This window comes from Parasteatoda tepidariorum, chromosome 10 (genome assembly GCF_043381705.1).
Source record: "Parasteatoda tepidariorum isolate YZ-2023 chromosome 10, CAS_Ptep_4.0, whole genome shotgun sequence".
NCBI classification, from domain to species: domain Eukaryota; kingdom Metazoa; phylum Arthropoda; class Arachnida; order Araneae; family Theridiidae; genus Parasteatoda; species Parasteatoda tepidariorum.
Window position 1 is genome coordinate 29,257,424 of NC_092213.1, and position 26,612 is coordinate 29,284,035.

A 26,612-nucleotide genomic window follows, 5' to 3' on the forward strand; every position below is an offset into this window, starting at 1 on the left:
GTTGTTCTGCTTCTGAACACTGATGAAAACACAAAATGATGGGCTTCATCAACAATCAAAAATAAGTTGTAATTAAAATAAGTTTTACAAATTCCATTAGGTTAGATTCAGAGAATTCAAAATACAAAATTATCTTCATCAAAGCCGATGCTTTACATCCGGCGTTCAGTGGCAGACTACTATTTCATATTGTTTTACAACACATGGCTTTAGCCCTCTGGTGGGAAAGACTTTAAAACAAAACTTACAACAGTTACTTTTCTCAACAACTGAAATTTAGAATAGTGTGATTAAGAAAAATATGTGAACTGTTTGCAATTTCAAATTAATATTGAAATGTACAGGTTTAGAATTTTCTACAGTGAAAAGTTTTCGGAACTTCAGTATTCAAAAAAGTATACAAAAACTAGACGTTAAGAACGTATCCAATGAGCGAGCAAAGCGAGCATTGGATTGCGAAGCAATCCGAAATGAACTGCGAAAGCAGTTCCGGGGGTTGGTGAGCGCCAGCAAACAGGGGGCGAAGCATCCTAGTATTAAATAATATTGATAAAAAAAATATTAAAATATAGGTGTAACTTTTTAACATATATTAAAAGGAAATTGTCAGAATAAACATTTTTTTTTCTTCTTATATGTAATTTTTCTACTAAGTTCGATAGAATTTTTTACTTATTTATTTTTAAGTGTTCTTCAAAAATAACCTGTCACATACTTCTTGAGAAACTTCCTTCCAAAGAGGAAAGTTTCCTAAATTTTAACTTTTCCCTCTGTAAACTACCCAAGCTTCTCTATTCTGTTCCCAAACCAAAAATATTTTTTGGGCCTCTTAGCCATACCATATGGTTCTTGACGAAAGTTGCATGTTCAAGGGACTGTATTGTTCCCCCAAAAGTTGAAGCTCCCCTCAGAAGTTTTTCAAGAGACATTTAAAGCTTTGATTATGGGGAAAAAGTGCCAGCTGTTGAAGTCAGCGAGCTAAAACGGAGCGGAAATATTAAATAATAATTTATCTGGTTCTCATGTATTACATTATAAATTTTTCCATTATTTCGACTCCCACTTTTACTTGTTTTAAATCATTAACCATAACTGTCCAGCTCTGAATGTTAGAATTTTTTTAAGAATTTTTGCGAAATTTTTTTATTTATGTTTTGTTTTTTGAATAAAACATGATAAAAAAAATTTATTATTATTTTTTTTTTTATTTTTTTTTTTATTTCGATGACCTTTATTCGTTTGTATTTCCACTCCATCCAAATTTTTTAAAAATAAATGAATTCCATTTTCTAATAGAACCACTTTTCTATCTTTTTTATAAGTAAATAAACAAAATATACCGAGTCAAAAATAAGACATTCAAATAATTACACAAACTCATTTTGGATGATTTTAGATTAATTTTACCTTGCCTATTAGAAAACTTGAGTTAATTACGATCCGCTTATTCTTACGTAAGTATTGTTTTTCCAAGTTTAATTTATTTTAGCATTTCATAAGGGAGTTTTCTGATAAGCAGAATTTAAAGTGAATGTAAGACTCATGTCCTTCTCCCACTTTTGCCGGAAAAAAAGGCAAATGCAAAACTTATATACTTGTGGTAATATGATTCATATGAGATATGAATCATATCTCATATGAATCGTTATCTTGATGGACAGCTTTAGAGGTTTACCTTCTGCTTAAGTCATAAATTAACTTCAAAATGACAATTTAATACAAGAAGGTTTGATTTCTATCAAAAGAAAGTTGAAATGCTGAAATAAGAATGAAAAAATTAGCTTACAGAAAAGCAGTATTGTCATGTCAATCCAACACACTCCTGCTCAAACCATGACAGCAATGTCAGAAAATTCATCAGTGTTGCTAAGAAGCAATTCTTAGTAAAAAAGGTTGAGATCTGGGGTAGGTAAAATTACTGAAGAGAAAATATTAAAAAAAGGACTTTTTCAATCAATTTTTTTTTTTTTTTTAAAGTTTAGAAACCACGAGCAAAATTATAGTTTAATTTGTGATGTAGGAATTAAACTTGATTTGCATTTATCTGAATCCGCTAATTTATCTTCGATTTAATGGTTAATTTTTAATTTATATTAAAATTTATGAGGTCTCACATAATTTGAAGCCCAAGGCCTAGACTAATGCATTATAGGCCTGATGTGTCAATTAGTACGCTTCTTTTTAAAGATTGTGAAGGAGCATTGTCACTGATATCTTTACTGTAATGGTAATAATTTTTTCGATACTTTTTTACCCAGAAAAATTTAAAGTATATTTCAAAAAAAAATTGCATTTGTAAATGTTGATGTTGTTTTGCATTTATAATTGTTTTAATGTTTTTTTTTAAAAAAAAAAGCACAATTTGCTATTTAATACTTCAAAATAATAAAATTTGATTAACTCCTTAATTAACGACTAAATACAGATTGATTAAGATATAAAACTTTTGATGTAAATTAAACTGATTTGTTTGTTCACGTTTTACCACTTTCTACGTCAATCCTTGTGACAGTGACAGATGTCCAAAATCAACCAGCCAGCACGTGATTGCTTAAATGTTGACACATCTGTTGAAAGCTAACACGCTCTGATTAAAAATAATGATATTCCTCAATTTTCACGCATATTTTTTCCCACTATGCTTTAATGAACTAAAGAATGTATACCGAGCTGAAAATATGCCTGATTTCAACACCCCGACACGTGCTTATAAGTTTTAGAGTAGTTTTCGAACCCACGCGCACAATGGAATTTTTTTTTTTTTTTTAAATCAAAATCGAAGGGTTCTTCTCTTCAATAAACGTTGTAATTCTCAGTTAAAAGTAAATTTTTTTACTGTAATAAGCTTGCAAATAATAGAGTTGTATTGATACAATCGTTTTTTCAAAGCTATTCTTTCTCTCTTTAAAATAAGTTTTTTTTTTTTATTATATTTAAATATTGGCACATATTAAGACGCTTTTCATTCGAAACTATAGGAATATTTCTTTTCAAAACATTGTATTATTTTTGTCCTTAGAGTAAATACTTTTAGTGAGAAAAAAAGAAGAAGAAAAAAAAAACGTTTCAAAAGATACAAATTATTAGAGCGTATTTAAAAACCTATAATTTTATCTATTTATTTACTTTTTAAAAAAAACTGTATATTTTTTTTTAAAAAATCTTAAAATGTGAATTTAATTTGTCCGATGAAACTGAAAGGTATGTGCCCGTTTTCTCCCAAAACGTTTTTAGAAGGGCTGTCCGCCCTGCCTGCCCTTTGATCCCTATAAATGCTCCCTCTTTGTCCTTTTTGTCGTATTCATTCCATTTTTTAAAAAAATAGTTTACTATTTAAATCATATTCCATAATCATATTCCATTTTTAGAAAAGTAGTTTACTGTTTAAATAATAATTACACACTGGTAAAATTATCTGTGTTTATAGGCTTAATTCTGCTAATAAGTTTAATTAATACTATTACAAATACAGTCAAACCCCGCTATAGTGAACATGGTTTATAGTGAACTCCCGGATTTAGTGAACGAAATGTTCGGTCCCGTGCCTTGCTATACACGTATAATGTTATTTTTTGTGGATATAGTGAACCAAAAATGTCAGGAAGTTGGATATAATGAACTTTTTTCTGTCTTCGACTGATTTTTTTCCTCATTTTTTGTGATAATTTTGAAATTTTTACTTTAAAATAAATACATATACCGATTTTTAAAGCCATCTATAGAGGAAATTTAGCGATTAGCTTCTTTTATCTCACTTTCCCATCCCTAAACAAACCAAGCAGATATTTCCAACCCACGCACATAATGCACCTGTAAGATGTCAGTGGGATTAATATGCATTTTCTGTCAGAGGGAATGAGTGAATTATTCATTATTAATCAAAGGGTTGGACACTAATATGTGTTGATAAGGCTCTCATTTCAACTCCTTTTTGCTCTCAGTTCAGTTAAAATAAATCCTGCAAACAAGTGTCTCAAATTTAACTATGGCGAGCAGTAAACGTAAAACGTTCTACATTGATGATAAAATGGGCATAATCAGAAAAATTGAATGGAATATAAACTATACAAATCTGCAGTTTGTAGCATATGGAAAAATAGGCAATTAATTATTTCTACTCATGAAAGAAATTTAGATGGCAGAAAAAAGTTGAGAAAAAGCAGATCACAAGGATGTTGAAGAATCGTTACTGAAGTGCTTCAGCATTCAAAGAAGCCGCAATCTTCCAGTATCTGGACAAATGTCGATGAATTTGCTAAGCGATTTTATGACACTACTTTTATGTGCTACAATGGCAGGTTAGACAGGTTTAAAAAGCGGAATAACCGAAATTCAGGAAAAATTATCTGATAGTCAGGAAATGTTTCCATATCTATGTTGAGGATTGCTCATCAGCTAAATATTACTAATTTTTTTTTTTTTTTGTAAGCAGGACGAAGAGTAATGAAAAATAACACATTTTTCGCTATTACATAATATTTTTCAGTCATTTATTTAAATAATGTGTAATAAAAGGGAGGAGTTTGGGAACCATTAGTTAAATTGCCTGCGTAATGGATATAGTGAACACCCGGTTATAGTAAAAAAAAAATTTCAGTCCCTAGAAGGTTCACTATAGCGGGGTTTGACTATATTTACTTTGTCAGGATTATTCTCAATTCGTTTAATGTGTATAAGTATCTCTTTTTTCAGCGAGCGGGGGAGGGGAACACTGATAAGTTTTTCAGTTATTTCAATTTTTAAAATTATTTTTTAAATAAATCCCTTTTTAAAAAACTGCAACTGTAAATATTTATTTTCTCATAATTTTCAATTTAAATTACATAAAAAGCTTTCAAGTAGTTTATCAATAAATAATTTTTGTCAGTTTACTTTTTGAAGAAAATTTATTCCCAGAGATTGTCTATTAGCACGTCTTTAATTATTTTATATAACTACGAATTTTTCTCTTATTATCATAATGAGAGCGTACTATTTTTTTGAAATATATACAAAAAATAGTATATGAAGGTAATTTGAAAAATTAAGTTTTCACAGAATATTACACACTTTGATCGATTTTTACAGTGTTAAATTTGTGTTTTTTCAAAACACGAAGTGCCTTTTTCTGAGAGGCAGATCCCTACCCTTTCAGTTTCCTAGGGAGAACACTGCATGTGCTTTCTATTAGAAGCCACCATCACTTTTACCTGACAAAGAAACCAGTTTTGAATGATTTTAAACTCATCTTTGATTTACCTAATAATGTTTCGACAATTTCTAACAGAGTTTTGATGCATATAAAGATCATTATTGATTGTAGAATAAGCTACCTTTACAGCCAGATTCACCTTCCACTTTCAATGAGGTCTTTGCAGAGTGCAAAAGAATGTTTATGGATCTCTGGAGGGTTCCTCCTCCGCATAGTTGGTATTTCAGAAAACGAACTGGAAGTGCCTTGCTTTTTGAGGGACCTAGAAGCCAGCAGACTTGTTTATCTCGCTTTGCAAGTGGTCACTTGAGGTGTCTCTCGTATGTTCAGGGGCAAAAGACTTTTGGTCTTTGCACTAAATGTAGGACTGCTCAGGCTTCGCCCGAGTATATTCTAAACTGTATCGATATTAAGATCGACGAGGTTTTTTCAAAACCTCACCTGTTTTTAGACTTTCTGGACTTATGGAATTGGTCTAATTAAGGTGGACTTCTTGGGGATTAGAAACAGCAACAACAGAATAAGCTAGGTCCCTTTCTGAAGCAACACCCATTTTAATATAAAAATTCAATTTCTAAGATGCAATCACTTAAATATAATGAAAATTTAGGCAATGACGTATATTTTCCTTATTCATATTAATTTCTTTGTTTTATTTCAGTTGCTGCGGAATTCAAATGCCCGAACAATTCCGGATACTACCCTGATCCGGAGCAATGTGATTTGTATTACGAATGTCGAAAAGGAGTAGCCAAAGAAAAACTGTGCAAAGATGGCATGGTCTTTAATGACAATAATCCTCTATACGAAAGATGTGACTTCCCATTCCTTGTTTCATGCAGAGATCGAGTTTATTTACGTAAGTAAATTGCTAGAGAGATTTAGCACTTTCACGTAACGTTCCTCGCTGCACAAGTTCCGTTAGAACTGAGATTTTTCTGTAATAACTGCACTGCGCAGAACTTACATAAAAGCCAATGGGTAAAGAAGTTTCAGCTTAATTAACTTGTAGGCTAGTTTCCAAGTAAGTTGAAGGATGAAACAACTAGGGTTAGATAATGTCAGACTCGTAAATAGCTCACACAGATCAAAATTTGAACTGTTTTGAGATACAACTGTAACGGCCTCAAAACTATTAGTATTATCGGCTTAGGTTTGGTTTCATTTGATAAATATGTAACAATACCTCACTTGTCTAGATAGCAATGTTTAAATTTCTCCCCCTTTTGATACCGTCGTCGATAAGTTTAAGACTTTCGATTAAAGCTCAGATTAAAGACGTCGATTAAAGCTCCCCTCTGAGGAGGAAACAAACTTTGCATGATAACTAAATTTCGCGCACCTAAACCTTTGAAACATAGGCTTCCAACGTGGGCACTGAAGATTTCTAAAAGAGGTGTTAAGTATTTCCAGAGGATTAATAACAACTTACAGAAGAAATTTTTATTAAATAATAAAATTATGAAATAGAAATTCTATTTTACTAACACTATTTTAATGCAACTTTTTTCGCTATAAATTTAAGGTTTCTAAAAATGTTTCCACTATTTCTCTGAAATTTCTAATAGTTAACTTACAAAATATAACTGTCTGAGTTGGAATCTCAGAAATAAATATACTGAACAGCATTGACAGATTGCAAATTGCCTCAATTCTCTTATAAATTTAATTTTTTTTAGAGATATACATAGAATATCTACAGGTAAATTGCAAGTAAAATTTAACTTCCATTGCAATGGCATCCTTCTTATGCGAGTTATGAGTACTTATAACTTTTACGTATTTTCATAAGAAAAAATTAGTAATTACATACTTATTGGTTAGTAGGAATTTTCAATAAATTAACGTCATAATAAAAGTGTTAAATAATAAAAATATTAAACCCCTAAAAAAGGAGTTGAAAAAAAAAAAAATTTTTATGGGTGCGTTTAAAATTTTTTATCTTGCAATAAAGTGAGTGACAATTCAAAAGAAAGGTATGAAGAACTTTAAAAATATAACAAACTTTTCCCCAATGCGCTTTTTATTTTTCCCTTCGAGGGATAAAAAACGAGACTAGATTCCTGATACTAAAAATAGGTGCATTACAATCTGAAAAATTCGTCCCTAGTTTAATCAATAGAACATTCGAAAGTTTGAACTTCCTTTTATCATTTTTGCATTTTTTGTTTTTTGCTAGATCTGTGAAAACAACAACGTAAAATGAAATATTTTTACCACAATTATCGCTAGAATTATGTTGACTTAACTTATTCTATTAAATAAAATTAATTAGACAATTAATATAAAATTTTTTAAAAAACTAAGACCTTCTAAGGATTTAGTTCTCCGAAATTTAGTCTTTACTTTTTGAGGACACTACACTGTATTCAAGGCCATTCAAAATTATAAATAATAATTTAATATAGTAAAAATTAAAATTAAACAATCTACAATGCGTGCAAACTGATAAATAAAGAATGAGAAAAAATAACAAGATCAGTTTGATTTGAACTACTTTGCAATAATTTAATTCCTTGTTACAATAACTGATACTGTTATTCGCGATCGCAACGCTCGAGTACGCCCTCTAGCGGGAGCCTGTAAATATCAGACATTAATTTATCACGTTATCATTTAGTTCCATCAAAATCCTCGGCAGAATCAGACGCCAATTTTTTAGCAGCAAATAAAAATTTCCCTAAGGAAAAGCCGAAAAACTTGAAAAAACTCTCCAGAATATTGGGATATCTTTCAGACCCAGATCACGCCGAATATTTATAGAAAAATTTCTCAATAATTTTTAACTTCTATTATCAACAAACTTGCAACTGATAACTTCCGATTTCGCTATCTCATACTGCTGCAGATGTGTGTATTAAGGTAAAATGCATTTCTTCTGTCTTCAATTCATTACAAATTAAAGTGAAGTCAATATTGCTTTCGTCGTTCCAATTAATAAATATGAATTCAGAACGCACAGAACTGTAATAGTTACAGAATATTCTTCTTCGTTATAGAATAGTATATATTTCTGTATCCATATAATTCGGAAAACAACAATAAAAAATTATCCAAATTACTTGAAATAGTGCCATTTGTGCTGATTCTTAATTAATTTATATCGTTTTCTTGGTAAGTATTTTTTAGTTTTGAAAGAATAATTTCAACTAGAATTCTGTTTTTAGCTACATATTCAAATTCATATCAAGATCTTACAATTATAAAATTTTGCTGTGTAGTATGTTATCTCAAAGTAATGAAGGGATAAACTATGTATCTATTATTTGAGAATAAAGCTTTCAAACAAAGAACATATCATTTTGGAATTCTCCGGAATTATAAATCAGGTAAGTGTTATGATTTTTATTATAAAAAATTTGCTTGTAAATATTTTTTTTCTCATTTGATGATAGTTCTCTACAGAATGCTTTTTTACGTCTGTATAGCCTTTGGACTTCAAGGCATATAAATATCTTATTGCTGTCTATAGAGTTTACTTTTTCTAACATATTTCAAAGTAAAAAACGTATTTTCTGCTATTATTTAAAGCTCGGGTCAAAAAAAGATAAGGTTTAGCAACTATCGTAATTTAATTGATTATCTGGAATGTTAAAGAAGTACTCAATTTTACTTCCAGAGGAAGCCAAACCAAGTGCAAATTGTCCCAGGAGAAACGGTATTTTTGCTAAAGAAGGCAGCTGCAAGACATTCTTTCAATGCACCGATGGCGCCGCAGCTAAAATGTCATGCCAAAACGGCTTAGCATTCAATCCAGCTGCAGGTACATGCCAATGGAAATATCTAGTACCTGACTGCGGTCAGGAACGAGCACGTAAGTACATTTCCATAGTCTTTTATGAAACGATAAAAGGCTTAGTTATTCATAAAACGTTGTTTTTTTTTTATGTTCTTTTAAAAGCAATTAGCCTTTTCGTCTTTAAATGCATAATAAGGGATAGATAAATTAACTTAAAGAATTTTTTAAAAAAATTGTAGAATCTCAATTCAATTATAATATCTGTAATTATTCAGTCATGAAAACTATTCACATTTCAATTTATTCTTTTTTAGAGCAAAAACATTCTTTGCATTCTCTTTCAATCGTATATTGGAAAAAAAAATTCAAATTTTAATCTCTTTTAATAAAATTTTGAATTTTAATAGTCAACAGTTTTAGAATTTTTAGCCACAACTATGGCAACCCGTATAGTTTATAATACGAATAGTAATAGTTTATTTTTAATCCTCACGAAAATCAGTTTTTCTTCTGACTTTCAGCCTTATAAATAAACAAAAATTAAAACATTAAGGCAACTATAGAAAAAATTTGCTCACAAAGTTAACCCAGTTGGCATTTATGTAATATCAGCAATGCACATGTAAATCAATAATAAGACAAAAAAAATGTTAATGTTTTGGCTTTTATAGACGTTTCATAAAGGAACACTGAAATAGATTAACTAAATTAATTTCTTTTAAATAAAGTTTAAAAAAATGTATAGTAGGGTAAAAGTATAATAAAAATAATATAAATGCGATTCACTACAAAATGAAGGAAATTGTGATCTCTGCAAGGCAATCACATGTTAAACATTGGCAAAATGGTTGTTGTCTAATTATTATTATTATTATTATTATTTTTTTTTTTGGAAAAGAAACTTTACTGTGTTTTCATCTTGGACATCTTTAACTGTTAATCCTGAACTGCTCGGTACACAATTTCGCAGACATATTTAAATGCAGCTCAGATACATTCTGTGTAAGTTCTTTTGATGATTAAATAGACATTGAACAACCAATCGAGATCAATATTGGCATTTTCGGATTGGTACAATCTCTGCTGCATCATACACCCGTTTCGGATTTACAAGTTCATGAAATTTGATTAGAAAGCTTGGCTTTTTTTCAATTTTACATGAATAGTGAATGAATCATTTATATTGCGTGGAAGACAGTCTACGGTCTTGTGCAAGCTATTGGGTACGTTGACAATGGATTCCTTTATCCCTAACTGGTGATCAACACCTAGTTCTCGTATTTGCATGAAAGGGCTTCGGAGAGTCACCATTCGCTCTTCGGTAGTGTTCAAATTCTCTCAACCACTTTGGTACTTTTGTGAGGGTCGGGCTTCTTGCTTGCTCTTGCGAACGAAATCCTTTCGATTTTTCCGTTTGTGCGTAACGTTTAGGGGATTCCTGTCTACGCTCTTTGTCTTTTTCAGCCTCGGTAAGTTCAGGCTGTGGCATCGTTTTTTCTTGCTTTAACTCTAACTTTTGGGACAGTGTCAAGCAGTTTGGACGCTCTTTATTTGTGATAGTCACCTGAATTAGTATTGAAAACGATCCAGTTTTAACTGTAGGTTAGAATTTTTGATTCTTAATTAAAACAAAAATATAGTTCAAATGATGAAATGATCAAAAATATTCACAACTCGAGAAGTTTTTCAAAAGATCTCTCTGGTCCCATATCTGGAAGAAAAAAAAAAAAAAACTTATTTACTTAATCAATGCATTGTAAATTTTACTTACTTTCGTTTTTTTTTCATAAAAAAAGAATTCTAAAAAAATTATCAAACAGCAGCGGTCGCCATAGCAACGCATACTCACTGTTTACTATTACTCTTAATTATTGCAGTCGAAAAGTGAGGACGCCATGAAATCCAAAAAAATTTTGCCAATGGGTAAAAACAATTGAAAAGAAGCTTATTAAATAGAAAGGGGAATTTAAAAAATATATATACAGCTATTTCTCTTGTTCAAGCTCAGCTAGAAGTGAAACTAAGCTAATAGAGCCCATTTCAAACCTCATAAAAATAAATACAGCAAAGATATATTAATATATGTATTGCGCATGAATTCATGCGCGCTATTTATTATTATTTCATTTAATTGTACATGCGATACAACATCAAAGCTACTCTTTTTCTCTATAACTTTTAGAAATATGCATTAAAGTTAACAGTACGAGAAAATTCTGCTCTATGTGGTTTCTGGTGTTAAACAAAAGGGCTTCATTTTATGTTCTAACACGAGGAGCAATTTTTAGACAATAATTTAAGTTAGATATCTCAAATTGACATGAAGGAAGGGATTTCGAAATTGATTGGTTGAACTAAACAATCCAGAATGACAACTATACGGAGCGCAGTTATAAATAAAAATATCTTACATTAACGAAAGTCATTCCCTTAAAAAAAAAAATTATTATTTCAGAAAATAAACTTTAACAGGTTATTTTCTCACAAGTATTCGATAATAGTTTGAACCCTAAAAAAGATCTACATTTTATTTATTTTTGTGAGGGTTTAAGCAAGTTTCATTAAATAGATGTGCCAATAGTACCAGTGCTCGTAAAAATATTGGGGCCCTAATTTTTTACTGATCGAAACAAATCTAAGATAAAGTCATACATTTTATGATCAGACAGGAAATAATGAGATTCTGCCTTTCGATTTCAGGTTAACAGGAAACAGTATCAAGAATTGGAAGATAAAAAATCGTTTGGCCTTGAAGTTTCTAAAGCTTTGAAGAATAACGGAATATTTTTTTAGCAATTATAATAAAGAAAAATTCATTTTACTAGTATGTCAACTTATTTGTGTTCGCCTTCTTTAATCCTTTAATGCCAAAATCGCAACTATACAATATTTTGTACAGTTGCGGAGTTTTGTGTCTATGCCACTAACCAATCCCGAAGATTACTTCGGCGATAATTGTTGTTTCTTGACATAAAATAGTTTTTCTTACTAAAGTTTAAATTATTGACTAAAAATATATGCAGGGGTGATTGTGAGCCCAAGTCAAAATTCCGGAAAATTTCTTGAGCAAAAAAAAAGTTTAAATCAAAAAATTAGAAAAAAATTTAAACAATGTTTTTTTTTTTCCTTTTTCTCAATATTTCTTAGTTTACTTAAAATATATTTAAAATTTTACACATACCTATACCATTTTCACATACCTATGATGACCTGGAGAAGCAATTAAAATTTACAAATATGTCTTTCTTTCTTGAGTTTATGATTATAATAGCTATTTACAGATAAAAAATTAATATTAATCTAGAATATTAGCTTATTTGGCAAATAAAACAAATAAAATAAACTGCGTTTTTAAGTTCCACCTTTGAAAATTTGATTTCCGGAAACTTTTGTGATCATTGATTTTTTGAAACGTCTGAACCTTCGATCTCCGGAAACTTCCGGATCACGGTTAGCGAAAAATCCGGATTTTTGCCGGAGCACAATCAGCCCTGTATATGTACTAAAAAGAATCATATTAGCTTACAATTGTGCCCTTACGATATTTCTATTATCTATTAGTGAACATAAATAATTTTGCTTATTAGCTACTTTTTAAAATAACTTTTAAAGCAGTGATTCTCAACCTTTTTTCTGTTGCGGCACACTTTTAACGATTTCAAAATTTGACGGCACACAATGAAAAAAATTAGATTAAAAGTTGTTTACTTACCTATAATTAAAAGTGTTAAATAGTCTGTGATCATAACTTTGAATCTGAAATAAAATAATATGTTCTACAAAAGCACGATTTTTAAGGGAATAATTATTTCTTTCAACTAATCTCTTATTAGTTAGTAACAGTTATTTTTTTGCTAGTTATTAATTGTTAGCTTGTTTTCTGTAGGTGTTAACAGTTAGTTTTTTTACATTACCTGTTATTTTCTTGTTAACTAGTCTTTTTGCTAATTATTAATTGTTAGCTTATTTTTTAGTTAGTTATCCTTTGTCAATTGGTTTTTTAGTTATCCGTTGCTAATTTGCTTATTAATTGCATAGCTTACTTTAATGATTAGCTTTTATTTCCGTTTGAAAATTAATATTTAGCTTGCTTTCCCTTGTTAATTAATAATTTTAATAGTCGTTAAATTTCCTACTTATTTCAATATTTTTTAAAATTGTGTGTCGAAGACAATTTAAACACTTCCATCTTATTTTAACTCATTTTAAGATTGTCAGAGACAAGACAATCGCTGACAAAGATGTTCACGCTGTTAAAGCGTGGAAAAATTACAAAATAAATATAAATATATATATAGGGTAAACCAACCAGTGAAGGAACATTTCATATATATTGATTCAAAATAAGAATTTGAAAGTTTTTCTTTCGATTGATTGGTAACAATAGCTTACTGCCAAACAATAGGAAGTCATCTAGCAATGTTTTGGATTACCTGGTCAAATAGACTTCTCTGGAAAAATTTTTGAATTTGTTATTATCTCTGCAACACCTTGTTTCTTTGAAAAAATTATAAGGTGAGTGTTTGTATTTATATGTTTGAAGTGGAATTAATTGCATGTAATAGTTTTATTTTTCTCACTGTGAAAAAGAGAATTCAAAATATAGTTATTGAAGTTACGTTTTATTTTTTTTAAGCATCATAGCATAATAAAGTACTGAGATAAGGGGGTGTTTATTCACTGGATCACCAAACGATGAAAAACCAGTGAAGGAACAAGTGTTCCTTTACTGGTTTTTTTTCTAAGTTAATGAAAATAAAAGATAAACTTTAATTTTCTTGTACCTTTAGTGATGTTCCGCATCAAAAGTATGTTAAAAATACGAAAAACAACTTCTAACCAGTGAGGGAACAGGCATGTTCCTTTACTGGGCATAGATTTCCCAGTGAATGAACAGTATGTGTTAATATGTTGACACTTTAATTTTCAATTCATGATTAAAAAAAAAAGTTAACATTTTCCAAGTATTTATATGTTATAATTTCAAGAATAGGCTTGTTTTTAAATATTTGTATGGCTTATAAATTCATAAAGAGCATTAAAAAATAACCAAACTTAAGTGTTCCTTTACTGGGTGTTCATTCACTGGTAAAAGCTGTTCCTTCACTGGGTCTTCTTACTACTTGTTATTTGAACCTCCAAAACTTTAAAACAATATTATGTAAGTTCTCGACAATTTTTTTTTTTACATAATTTGCAATTAGTAATAAATATGTTGACACTGTCATTTAACTAAAATTACGAATTTTGAAATTAATAAGATTTTTTAAAAGGCAAGCGAAGCTTAAGTGTTCCTTCACTGGTTAGTTTACCCTATATATACATTTCTTTAACTTTACTCATAATAAAAAGAGCATTATAATTTTTATTGTATCATTTCTAATATTTGGCGGCACACAAAAATGCCGCGGCCCAGTGGTTGAGAATCACTGTTTTAATGGTTTGCTGTTATAACAAATTTGGCGAGTTTACAATTGTAAAATTTTCGCTTACCAAAAACAGGCTGATATGTAAAATAGAATTTGTACATGCATCACATTATGCATGAAGCAACGAATCTCTTTAATTGCTCATAATAACATATTAATGTAATTTGCATCAAAATATAAAGAGAGGAAAACAGTTAAAAAAATTATTTAAATACGTCTATCTAAAATGTAGCGAAATAAGGTAATATCACAGAATAACTATTTTTGTTTTTAACTCTAATTTCGTGGGAGGGGGGATCTAGTAGAGAAAAATAAAAACATTTTACAGATACTTCACTTTTTTAATTAAAGATACAGTACAGAACACGTTATCCGAAAATCAGAAAACTGGAACGAAATTCGATAAATTTTCCCGCCATTTTAAAAAAAAAATTTTTTTTCCTCATAAGATTTCAGGATTTTTCTTTCCTTTCTGAAAGATGTTTACCTAACCATCGTTTTGGAAATAATCATAACTGTATTACTTCATCGATTTTTCTCCTTTTTAAGATTATTTCCAAAAAAAAACAACGGTTTTTTGCAGCGATTCAGAAAACCGGAAAAATCAGTTATCCGGAATAGCGATGGTCCCGATCGTTCCGGATAATCGGTTCCCTACTGTACAAGAATATTACTCCTAATACCACCTAACAAACATACATGGTACTTTATTATGTCAAAAAATCTGTTTATTACAGAGGAAAACAATACCTTCATGACTTAAATTAATTTCATGCAGATAACCAAAAATGGAAATTAATGTGTGATATGTCACTAGGATCCTACTATGTGATTTTCAGGCCGATAAACATACCACGGATAACTGTGTTAGACCTTTGTGTCTTCATGTTATTTCTACTGAACATAGCAAAAACTTCCAAGATTAAAACTTGGACTTATAACATTTTTTCTCCTTTTTGAATCGTACTGTTACTTTGGTGAAAAAGTCAGTAACGGCTGCAGATGGACTCAATAGCCGATTCCAAATGATAATTTTTTTACACATAAACTATACTTATGAAACTTTTCATCGTAAATTTTATTTTACCATAACTAATTTAAAACACAGAAAAACTGTTTAGTGAAACCTAGAGCGAAGCCATTGACTTTCAATTGCAGAAAATAAAATTGAAAGTGTCAAAAAAAATTATTGGATGAGAACTTTCCTATTGCGTAAGCCTAAGTTACCTTCTTATAATTCATTTTAATTTTGAAACTTTCTTTTCGGTATTTGAAACTTCATGGCTTACTCTAAGTTTGTTTGAGCACTTTTTTTCTATACTTTAAATTACTTATGGGTGCAAGAGAATTTACAATGAAAATTTTCTTCCGTGGCATTCTTTTAAAATGAAACGAATTAAGAGAAAAATACATGCACATTGGGAGTCTCAAATATTTAAGGAGATATTAAAAACGCAATGGAAATCTGACAAATTAAAAAGGTGCATAATCGTGTAACGACTCCGTTTCTTTCTAACCAGTCTTATTATATCCGCCTTCTAAACTTATGTTATAATTAGAGTTTTTATTTTGTCCTCTATTAAATGTTGCGACCTCAAATGAGTACTTTTTTCTTCATAGAAAATGATATTAAGGCATTCTTCACGAAAAACCCTGCCTGCCTGAATGCGTCATTTGAGTTTAAACCCAAGATTAGTTAATTTCAATACAAATTGTGAAATCTAAACTTTGACGTTAGAATTATTTCATTTAGAAAGAAACAGGATTTATATTTTGTTTTTAAAAATATTGCTGCAACGATATAAATAAGTATTATATCGTTGCAGCAATATTTTAGTACCAATGCTAGAATGAATGAGCTTAAAAACTATTTCTCCTTGTTTCATAAAATAAAATGGCCTTTTACTGACCAAAAATCATAAGATTCAGAATTCTTTTGCTTGCCAAGTATTTCTCTTATTTAATGGTATTTATCACCCCTTCGAATAATTATTCTAAAATATTAAGTTTTCAATTATTATTAAGAATTTAACTTAAAAGTGTTCTTTTATTATAAAGAAATCGCATAGTAATTATTTTTCTGGTATAAATATAAATAAAATTTTATATGGAAAAATTAATGAAAATATTTCACAACCAATTAAATATTTATTTTAAATTTTATAAATCACCTTCTTTATTCTATATACAATGGACCTAATCAGTAATAAAACCACAAGTTTTTTTTTTAAATTCACATTTAATGATCTAATGTAAAAAGAATAAAATACAGGTGGTTGAGAACACAAACACAATGAGCCCACTACTACAGCATATACAAAAATGATAAGTAAAAACCGAATTTTAAATTAATCCTTTACGCTCTAACATTTCCCGCATTAATTTCTTTAAATACTTAATTTCTGTAAGCAAATCATCATGCTTAGATTGCAATTTTTGTTGCTCTGCTTCTAAGCCAGAAACTTCATCAGACAGCCCCTTCTCCTCTATCCTCCTTTTTACTCTATAGCGGGCAGCTGCTTCTTTGTTCTGAATTTTCTTACGCTCAGCTTTATTGCTTCCCCTTTTTGAAGTTGCCTTAGAATATGGATGGAAAGCATTTTTGAGAGACACATGAACTTTAGGAATCTCCTTCACTTTCCCCACGTATTTTTTATTCCTGATAGAACTGGACACTTCTTCAATAGTCAAAGCCTCTGCGACCTCATCAGGTGACGCATGCTGTCCACCCACAACTGTGACAAACACTGCAGGCATGGTGTTTGGCCCATTTGAATCATAGGTAGATTCATAATTGCCTACTGACAAGTCGAAATCAGCAGAAATTTGTGAATCAATAGTAACTTCTGAAACACAGCTCAAAGGTGAATCAGCCTCAGATATTGGCTCACATTCAGGGGAGTAAAGATATTCAGATGGTGAACCAACTTCTGATACTACAGATTCAGATGGTGAATGCACTTCTGCTGTTTCATAGCCCGGAGAAGAGGGGTAAATTGAACTGCCGGGTGAAGCAACTTGGCTTTGAACATTTAAATCAAAATTAAAGGCATCAATATTGCTTGCATTTTGAATTTCTGAAGACAAATAAGAATTGTCCGAGTTACTGCCAATTATTGATAATAACTCATCAAAATCGGTCTCAGAAAACTGAATGTTCTTGGTATCTTCAAATATGGATAAATCCACCTTCTCATCATACCAGGGTAAATCTAAAAAATAGAATGAAGACACTTTGTAGTTTCTCTAAACAAAATAAAAAATTAACAACAAAAAACATATAAAGACAGATTCAACTGAAATAAAATTAGTTTTTCAGTTTAAAACTATTTGTATTATTTATGCAACTAGTTAGGTGTCAGGTAACAAATCTCACCAGGATTGTTGGTAAAAATAAGTTTACAAAACAATTTGAACACACTTTAAAATCAGATCCACAACCCTACAATATTATGCAGTCCTGCCTTTACATTTTCAATTAAAAAGTTTTAAACAGGGCCAAATTCTTTGCCAAAATGCAACTCTTTGGTATTCATTGCAGCGAATATTTGAAACTATTATATATTTTTCTTTTTTGTCGCATATTTGGTCAGCCGAATGTTTATTGAATTTAAAACAAGAAATAAAGTATTGGTTCAAAATTGTTACAGAAAAGAGAAGGCAATAGGTTCCAATCACTGTTGAAAAATAGGGGTGCGTTCTTCAAATTATCACTGTTGCAGTTTTCTACTTTCAACGAAAAAAAAGAGAAAAAAAAAAGGGAAAAGCTTCAAGACTAACACAAGAAACATAATACTGCTTTTTAACTAGTTCTTTGAACTAGTACGATGTAAAATTGTATAGGTAATCCCCCCTCCAGCATTTTCTTTAACTCAAACATGCTTGAAAAAATTAGCTCAAATTTATTTCAAGTGAAAGATACAGTAAAAAAATAAAATTAATTTTTAGACAGAAAGTTGAAAAGAATGTTGTAACAAAATCACAGCAGATAGTGAATAGCTTCAAATAATTTTCACATATAGCCACGTCTTGTCTTTTAATTTTTAATGCAAACTGTTGATGTTCTTATTAGATCAAGGAATAATTTAGTTGCTATAAGTTGCAAAATTCATAGCAGTCTTCGAAAAGTAAAAAAAAATTCTAAGTCATATAAAATAACATAGAAAACAATTTAAAATTATCAGCATATCTAAAAATTATTGCAAAAACAATAAGTTAGTCGGTTTACCTTCAACAAGCATGCGCCCCAAGAAATGAAACAGAATAATGATCTTAAATGCATTCTATGATTTTTCAAAATATTGTTCTACATATTGATAAAAAATTGTTTTCGGTTAAAAAAAAAAAAAAAAAGCTTTATTAGCTATTTTTTTTTAAACCAAAAACAATTTTTTTCATTCTTAAATATTACTGACTTACAAAATACAAAAATTTACATTACATAAGAATGTCTAATTTATAACCAAGCACTGTGATTTTATGAAAAACAAAAAAGAAATAAAATACACACTGCAGATAAGATATTAGGTTCTTTAAGTTTATGATAAAAAATTTAAAACCTGACAACTATTTTAATAACTATTGATTTTGTTCTTTAATTGACATATAGCAAAAAATCCGTAAGTCACTAAAAATAAATTATAAGTCCCTGGTCAGCCAAAAGCTAGCAAAAATGTATCTCTAACCACCCAGAGTTATAATTAATGAAAAGTACTGAAGTAAAATATATTAATGTATGTAAGCAATAAAAATCTATTTTATTTTGAAAATTCGGAAAAATAAAAATTTCAACCACATTTGAAAAATAAAATAAACATTTTTCTATGATAAATGAATGAGCATGTTAGTAACACCCCATGCATAATCAAACTAAGAGAGGGTGAGAAAATTTAAAAAAGTTTTGCTAATTATTGCGACTAATCAACTTATTTAATTTTAATTCAAAATTTTGCATAAATATTAACAATACTGCAAATTGCTGATATGTATTGAATTCTATTGATGAAGGCAACTATCCCAGAGTATTTCAGCTTTTACTTTTTTAGAGATCGAGATAGCAATCACATTGTTGATATAAATACAAATCTCTTAATAAATAATTAAAATTATTAAAATCAAATAAATATATTACCATTAAAGTCAGTAACTTGGACAGCTGCATCATTTGTCTTCCCATTCTCAAGATCAAAGTTTAAACTGAAGTCACTGAGCTCATTGGAATGAAAGAGGGTGGCATCTTCCAGCCACCCCTCCAAGTTTAGATCGTAATCCATCATTTTGAATGTTGTGTATAACCCGAACCACCAGAAATACAGGGTTGGTAGAGAAAACATCTTGAAAAAACCTATAAACAGACAAAAATCAATTAAGATAATTTCAATATTTGGAACAGAGATAAACAATAACAAATTGAAAGTTAAAAACAAAAACACTATGAAGTTTGCTAGAAGGTAAAAACAACTCTTCCTGTGTAAACAAAGTGAAATAATTAAAAACAATTAAAATTTAAAAATTTAGAAGCTGCAAGTATATAAGATATTTACATCACTAGTAAAAAGAAAATTAAGCAAGAAAAATCTGAAGGATTTTTTTCATAATATCTTAATATTGAACATATGCAATATTTTCACTAATTTTAATAAAACATGACAAATAAAAATAAAAAAAACTGATTATCTTTTTTGATTGATTTTCATTATTGTATAGCATACTCATGTCCATAAAATACATTATTCAACATTAAACTTTTGCTTACTATTAAAAATAAATATAAAAAAATACAATTGCAAGAACATATGGGAAAGGTTGTTAGTGCAGAGTAAAAAAAAAATTATTTGCATATATCTTTTTTTTAAAATCTTATTTCTTTATGACAGCAGTAGCTGATATAAAGAGGTATAGCAACAGTTAAGTAACTATAAAACAAACTAAAGCATTTACCTCAATATTAAAGAAATATTTTGGATAGACAATTTAAATCTTAAATTCAATCTTCAGATTAAAAATACTTTCAAAAATTATTCAAACTCTTAGATAATTTTATGGACATGAATGCATTAATGAAAAAAGCTTTCAGTAGATATCTGTTAACGTAAAATGATATTAAAATTTATTTCATAATTTCTTCTCAAGTCAAATAATTTTCAATGAATTTTCAGTAATTTGAATAAAATTGTTATTTTAGTTTTCTACATTTATAAAATTCATATAAACTAATAATCTCAAAATTTTATTTTAAAGTAAAATTTATAACTTTAAGGATAAAATTTGTTAAAAAAAAATAGGAACTTTTAAAATTTATTATCTTTCAAAAATTAATACATAAATTATGCATCATTAAACAAAAATATATCATAAACTAATTCTTGCACAAAATATTTAACTTAAAAATTTCTAAAATTAGAATTCTCAAACTAATAATAAAAATACAAGGACCTACCTACATTTTTTAAGAGTTGGTAGAAAAATTTATTGCATATAAAAAATATGAAGAGTTTGCACTTATGCAAGTTCCATTTTAAAAAATTTACTCTTTAAATGAAAAATGTTGAAAGAAATACTACTATTAATGTTCAGTTTTATAATTTCATAACAACCAACAGTACTTTTTTATGAGAACCAAATAGTAAACTTATGTATTTCGGTTGAATGAGGTAAAATCAATTTTGCAAAAACTTGGTACAAGGCCTTAAATTTAATGATATTAGTATTATGATTATTAAAAAGGATTATGAGACATCTATAAATTTAAAAATAATCTAAAAGTAAACTGAAATTAAAAACCTCTAAGGAATTAAAGAAAAATTTAGATATCATTTAGGAAATATTTATGAAATGGCCAATCAGTCTATTACTTGCTAAGTGCGAGAAACTTATTAACTAAAAAGGTACTTAATTTTAAGATGAATATGTATACTTTAATTAAATAAAACTTCCTATAATTAAAATTTCAAAGTACTGATGTGACATATTAAACATTATAAGTAGTTAAGTTAATGCTCTAATAGAAACAATTTGCTTCCCCTATGTAGCTACAAGACTACAGGCATTCTTACCTTATACTTTGTACTAGAGTTTGGACAAGTGCCAAATTTCCTGAACTATGTACGGCAACCCTTCAACATTGTGTATTTTATAAAAAATATGTGCAGTTAATATAAAATGATTGATTTCATTATAGGTTGAATAAAAATACAGGTTTTATATCACAATACCCATGAAAATAATACAATAAAAAAATTTCAGTAAAATAGATTTTTTCTTGGGCATTACCCCATTAGTACAAATATCAAACCATTTCATTAACTACTTGAGTAAAAAAATTTATTGCAAAAAATTACCATATCAGTAAGATTAGTTTTTTTTTCTCTCTCTCCAACAAACGGAGCTAACAATGCAAACAAATAATTTAAACCTGCTGCAATTAGATATAAGTCAACAGGTTAAGCAGGGATCTGTCTAGGTTTTTCTGAGAGGTACCTATTTTGTGAAAATTTAGACATAATTTGTGAAAAATGAAAAATTATATTTACAAATCCAACACAAAAATATGGATTTATCATTTCTTAAGAAATACAAGAATAAAATTTTAAGAAAAAGTATTTTGTGAAACTACCGTTTTTCCCTAAGTTGAATTTGTGAAGGTACCGCTATACGGTAGTAAATTCGGTCTGGACAGACCCCTGTTAAGCATACTATTTTCCACTGTTTTTGCCTTTTGTTCCTAACAAAGAATATGAACCACTTTTTTCTTAACTTAGGCCGGGATTTAATCTCCTTGTTAGAGGCTGAGTCTCAGATTGCACTTCCTTGGATCCGGAAGTTTTAACTCCACTCAAAGATTATACACTCAGCAATTTTAAAACAGTTGAAGTCAATGATCATTTGGGACGTATGTTTAGGGTATCTAGTCTTGCCCGCTATTTAATTTTGTGGAAATGTTATGTGCACAACACTGTTTACAACACTCATCATAAAAAAAAGGACTATAAATTAAAATATCCATTATCAAGCATTTTTAAAGAAAATTTAAATTTATAATTGAAGCAATAAAGAAAAAAGTAAATATTTTGTATTCTTTTACTTACTTTAAATTTATAACGAATGGCACAGCTGCTTATTAATTATCAACAAAATAGCAACACTAGATTTAAAAGCCACTAGAAATTTTAACATTAGCTAAATTAATTTACCACTTGTTTCCCACAAAACTATAAGCCATACTCTCTTTCTTAGGTTTTGTGATAGCCTATATTATTCCTATTTAGAAGCATAATAGAGTGCATAGATTCATTTATGATCTGTAAATTAGAGGTACATCAAAATTAAGAAAACTACTTGTACATCAAAATTATGAAAACTACTTGCTAATAATTATAAATATTAAACATAGGGTGATTCGATACAGTAATCAATTATTTTCCTCCCAGGAACTGCAACAAAGAAATATTGGCTAGCTACTAATTCTTAAACATCGCCAGCTAAAATCTTTTTTTTTTACCAAAACATGCCAAAAAATAAAATGCACGTGCCAAAAAAGGCAAAGTAACGACAAAGAGTTTACCTTTCTATGATTAGATTTAGTTTAAAATGCATAATATAATCTATAACAGAAATTTTATTTAAAAATAAAATTTAAATATTCATAAACAAAAATATATGTTGTTTACATTAACGTGGCACTATTTTTTTTTTTTTTATCTGAGGTAAAGATTTTACACATGTTCGTCATAAATATAAACTAATCTAGCTAGGAATACAATCGTTTTCATGCATTCTAGTAAATTAAGCAACAAATATTATTAAACAATATTTCTAATTCTCTTTTTCTTAAGGAAAAAATTAAAACCATCAGCAGAAGATTCAATATGGCGGATTTTATGTAACATGCCTTCATGTCAAACTTCCGTATTTTTATTTTTAATACAAAGAAGAACAAATCATTATAGTACTTACGCCATGATTATTCTTTTGTGCCGAAGCACCTTACGGTGCGGGGTTTGTGGCTAAAACTAGTCCATAGTTTTCACTATGAGCACCATTTGATAAATCGACTTAGCTTTTTGAATTCACATTGGAGAATAACAAAAATTATTTCCTGATCACAAACATACACATTCGATGACATCATTATTGTGTTCATCCGCGGTAATGTTTAAAAGGTTGTTTAAATAATACATAAAATAAAATTTAGATCTGAAATAAAATTTATTGAATGCATAGTTACAAAAAAATACTAAAAATAACTATTTTCTGACATTATGTTCTTAAAAACATAATTGTTTATAGCGAACTATATTTTGAAGCTATTTTTCTTATCGATTAAAGACAATTGCCTGAGTCATCGATTACAACGCAAAATAACATAGAGGACGCTAAACAAACCACATGCTTAAGGACGGTTTTCACTGCATTTTCTTCCGACAACTATCGAAATAGAATTAGAATTTGATTCCAGAGTTTTCAGCAGCAGTCTGCTCTTATGGATGGTTGACTGAATGAAACAATAACAAGTTTCCCAAAATCCAGAGCCGTTTTTAAGGACAGGCCTAGTGGGCGCAAGCCCAGGGCCCCAAGTTTCGATGAGGCCCCTGAAAAGTCAAAAGCTCAAAAACATTTTTTTTTATTAAACTTATTTGTTTAAAAAATGCTTAGCAAGTGAGAGGGTTTCAGATGACCATACATCTCATCGATCATGACATGCTACAGATGATGGAATAATACGTTCTTGTAGAACAAGAACATAGAAGGTGATGAGGACTACACTCGCTATAAAGTTTTGGAAAATAGGAGTTTCTTAACTTGTTTGTTATTCCTTGAATTTTGTTACCATGTTCCTTCCTGTTTTATAGTTCGTGTTCTATATTTCGAATTAGAGCAACATTAACACTAAGTTTGGTCATGTGCTCAGTTGAGTGTGAGAATCAAAACACATCAACTATATCAGTTTTATTTCGATTGCACCTAACAAGTTTTGATTGTGAGTATAAATTTATTAAGCATGTTTAGTGATTTTTGATGAAATGTGTAAGTAATATTATTAGAATTAAATTATATATAGTAAGTATTTTTAATTAGAATTTTCTTTCATAAATTAACATCAATATTTTAATGTTATTTTTATATATTTATTACTTTTTCCTTCTTAGTTTGGCAAAAGCCATTATGTCAGACAAGAGCTTAAAAGTACTTTTTAGAATAAATTTTAATATAGTTGTTATAAATTATATAAAAAATAACAATTATCAAACACGAAATTAGTTATTTTCTGAAAATTATAATACAATAATAGTAATTTTACACCTGTGTATGTTTCAAGGCTCAAAAAATTGCCACTCCTTAAGTTTGTGATGTTTTTTATGTCGCTTTTTCGCAACTATTAGAAATGCACTTAGTTCTGAAAGTTGCTTAAATGACCGGTAACAATCTAATGTATGCATTATAGAACATGAAAATATTTTTAGAAGCAAATATACTACAATGATTTACTTGTCAAGAAAAAGAATGCTTAATCTTAATGAATATAGTTTAAACTAATCAGCAGAACAACCAAATCAATTATTGAAAAGAAGGATTCAAAAAAATTATAGAAGTAATAAAGTTTTCAGCATCATGAAGTCTTGCATTTGTGAAGATAATCAAACAATTGGATCGCAGTATAATGGAAATTATTTGGGAACTTTTGAATTATTGAACAAATTTACCTTTTTCTTGCTGGACTTATAAAAAAATTATGGGAACAATGGCGTTAGACGTACACCCTATTTATCAGCTTCAATTTGCAATTAATCGAAGTTGAATCTATTGCGGGATATAAAGTATTAAACAAAATAAATGCAGAACTGAAGAAAGCAAAATACTTTTCAGTAAGTATTGGTTCAACACCAGACTTTTCCCACGTAGATTATCTGACATTTTCTGTCCGATATACGAACGACGGAATTCCCGGGGAACGTTTTCGGACTTTTTCCAATTGAAAGGCATAAATGTGAGTATTTGTCTGATACAATTGTGCCTTTTCCTATTGACCAAGGCATAAATGTACTGTCGAGGACAAACATAAGATAACGCACAAAAGAAAAACACAAGCCGCGAGATGCGTCTCAGAGGATTGTTTCCGATTTTTACAGAAACTTGGCTATTTTTTCTCCAGTTCCATCCATCCGTAGAATACCGAAACAGAATGCTTAGAATCAGGATTAGTCGTAAAGCGTCCATCGGATACTAGGTGGTGCACCCATTTGGATGCAGTAACGGCACTATAAAAAGTTGCGAAAAATTATGGCCGTTTTTCAAATTTCAGAAATGAACAAAGAAGAGCTTCTATAAACTGGATTCGATGCTCATGATCTTCTAAAGAAATTGAAGAAGTTGGAAAATATTATTTTACTATTAATTTTACATTTTTGATAATTGTCACGATAGTAACACGTTTTATTTTATTGAATAAAGTGAAAAAAATCTTTTTCGCATTAAATAAGTAATTATTTAATTCTCTCTCTCTCAAAATTTGTATGCTCGCTAACATCAAAGGGTTATGTTCACCAAAATATAGAGGCACTGCAATAAACCATAATCTGGGAGATATGAATATGATCCCAATTGTTTGGTCAAGAAAGCAATCCTAGGTTTGACCTATTAAAATGTTAATTTTACTTTTTGCGTACTTCGCTATATCTCGAGATCCTTTTTCTCGAGTTTAAAATTTTTTTCACACTATTATAAAATTCATTTATCCAAAGATCATTCCATGCAAAAAATAACTTTTAGTAAATATTTATTATTTTTTATAATTTTATCTAAGAATGGTCAAAAAATTTTTGAACTGCATGGTATACATTTTGAAGTATGTAATTTTATAATAATTCAAAATTTGAGTAAAATTGAACGATTTGACTCAAATTTTGTATTTTGCCATGTAAAATTATGTACTTTAAAGTGATTCTAAAAATTGCGCTCGAATACGCCATCATGGGAGAGACCGGTTTCATGCCTTTGGACAAAGCCTCTTAGATAGGGTGCCTAGGAGCCTTCGCTTTGGCCCTTCTCTCTCCTCCTCTTTTCAGTTGTATAGGAATGTACTACGATATTTCCCCTTTTCTCAATATTTTCCCCTTTTATTGAATAAAAATATTTTTTAAAATTTCTGTGGTGCTTCTCTTTAGAACTATGTTTAATGCATTTTTAATCGATATGAAAATCAAGAAAGAAACTTATGGTAGAGAGCTTGGCCACCAAAATATAGAGGCCCGCT

General features: G+C 29.3%; 3 protein-coding genes across 3 annotated transcripts in view; 1 reads left to right on the top strand and 2 right to left on the bottom strand.

Annotated features, from left to right (window-relative positions):
• The window catches only part of LOC107437625 (serine/arginine repetitive matrix protein 2), a 65,361-nt gene extending 53,610 nt beyond the window's left edge, over nt 1-11,751 (top strand). The window contains exons 8-11 of the mRNA XM_016049705.4: nt 5,303-5,552; nt 5,853-6,050; nt 8,811-9,005; nt 11,631-11,751. Of these exons, the coding sequence (XP_015905191.2) occupies nt 5,303-5,552; nt 5,853-6,050; nt 8,811-9,005; nt 11,631-11,635 (648 nt within the window). The 3' untranslated portion in view covers nt 11,636-11,751. The remainder of the gene's footprint in view (nt 1-5,302; nt 5,553-5,852; nt 6,051-8,810; nt 9,006-11,630) is intronic.
• A 4,827-nt stretch (nt 11,752-16,578) lies between these two features.
• On the bottom strand, nt 16,579-23,677 carry LOC107437627 (bZIP transcription factor crc). The gene is made up of 3 exons (XM_016049707.3): nt 23,315-23,677; nt 19,491-19,703; nt 16,579-17,571 (listed from the first exon to the last, which is right to left on the bottom strand). Exons 2-3 carry the CDS (start codon nt 19,690-19,692, stop codon nt 16,703-16,705), a joined length of 1,071 nt encoding a protein of 356 aa, XP_015905193.1. The 5' UTR covers nt 19,693-19,703; nt 23,315-23,677; the 3' UTR covers nt 16,579-16,702.
• LOC139426782 (protein jagged-1b-like) lies at nt 23,315-23,424 on the bottom strand (the record flags this gene model as incomplete). The annotated part of the gene is given in 1 exon segment (XM_071186749.1): nt 23,315-23,424. A coding segment is annotated over 1 exon segment (54 nt), but the record flags the coding sequence as incomplete, so codon positions are not given.
• Nucleotides 23,678-26,612: the final 2,935 nt, after the last annotated feature.

Bases quoted from the DNA above. Each gene is read 5' to 3' on its own strand.
- LOC107437627 (XM_016049707.3), bottom strand. From the start codon at position 19,692: ATGTTTTCTCTACCAACCCTGTATTTCTGGTGGTTCGGGTTATACACA. The intron at 17,572-19,490 runs GTAATATATTTA...TCTATTTTTTAG, and splicing joins CCAAGTTACTGACTTTAATG to ATTTACCCTGGTATGATGAG.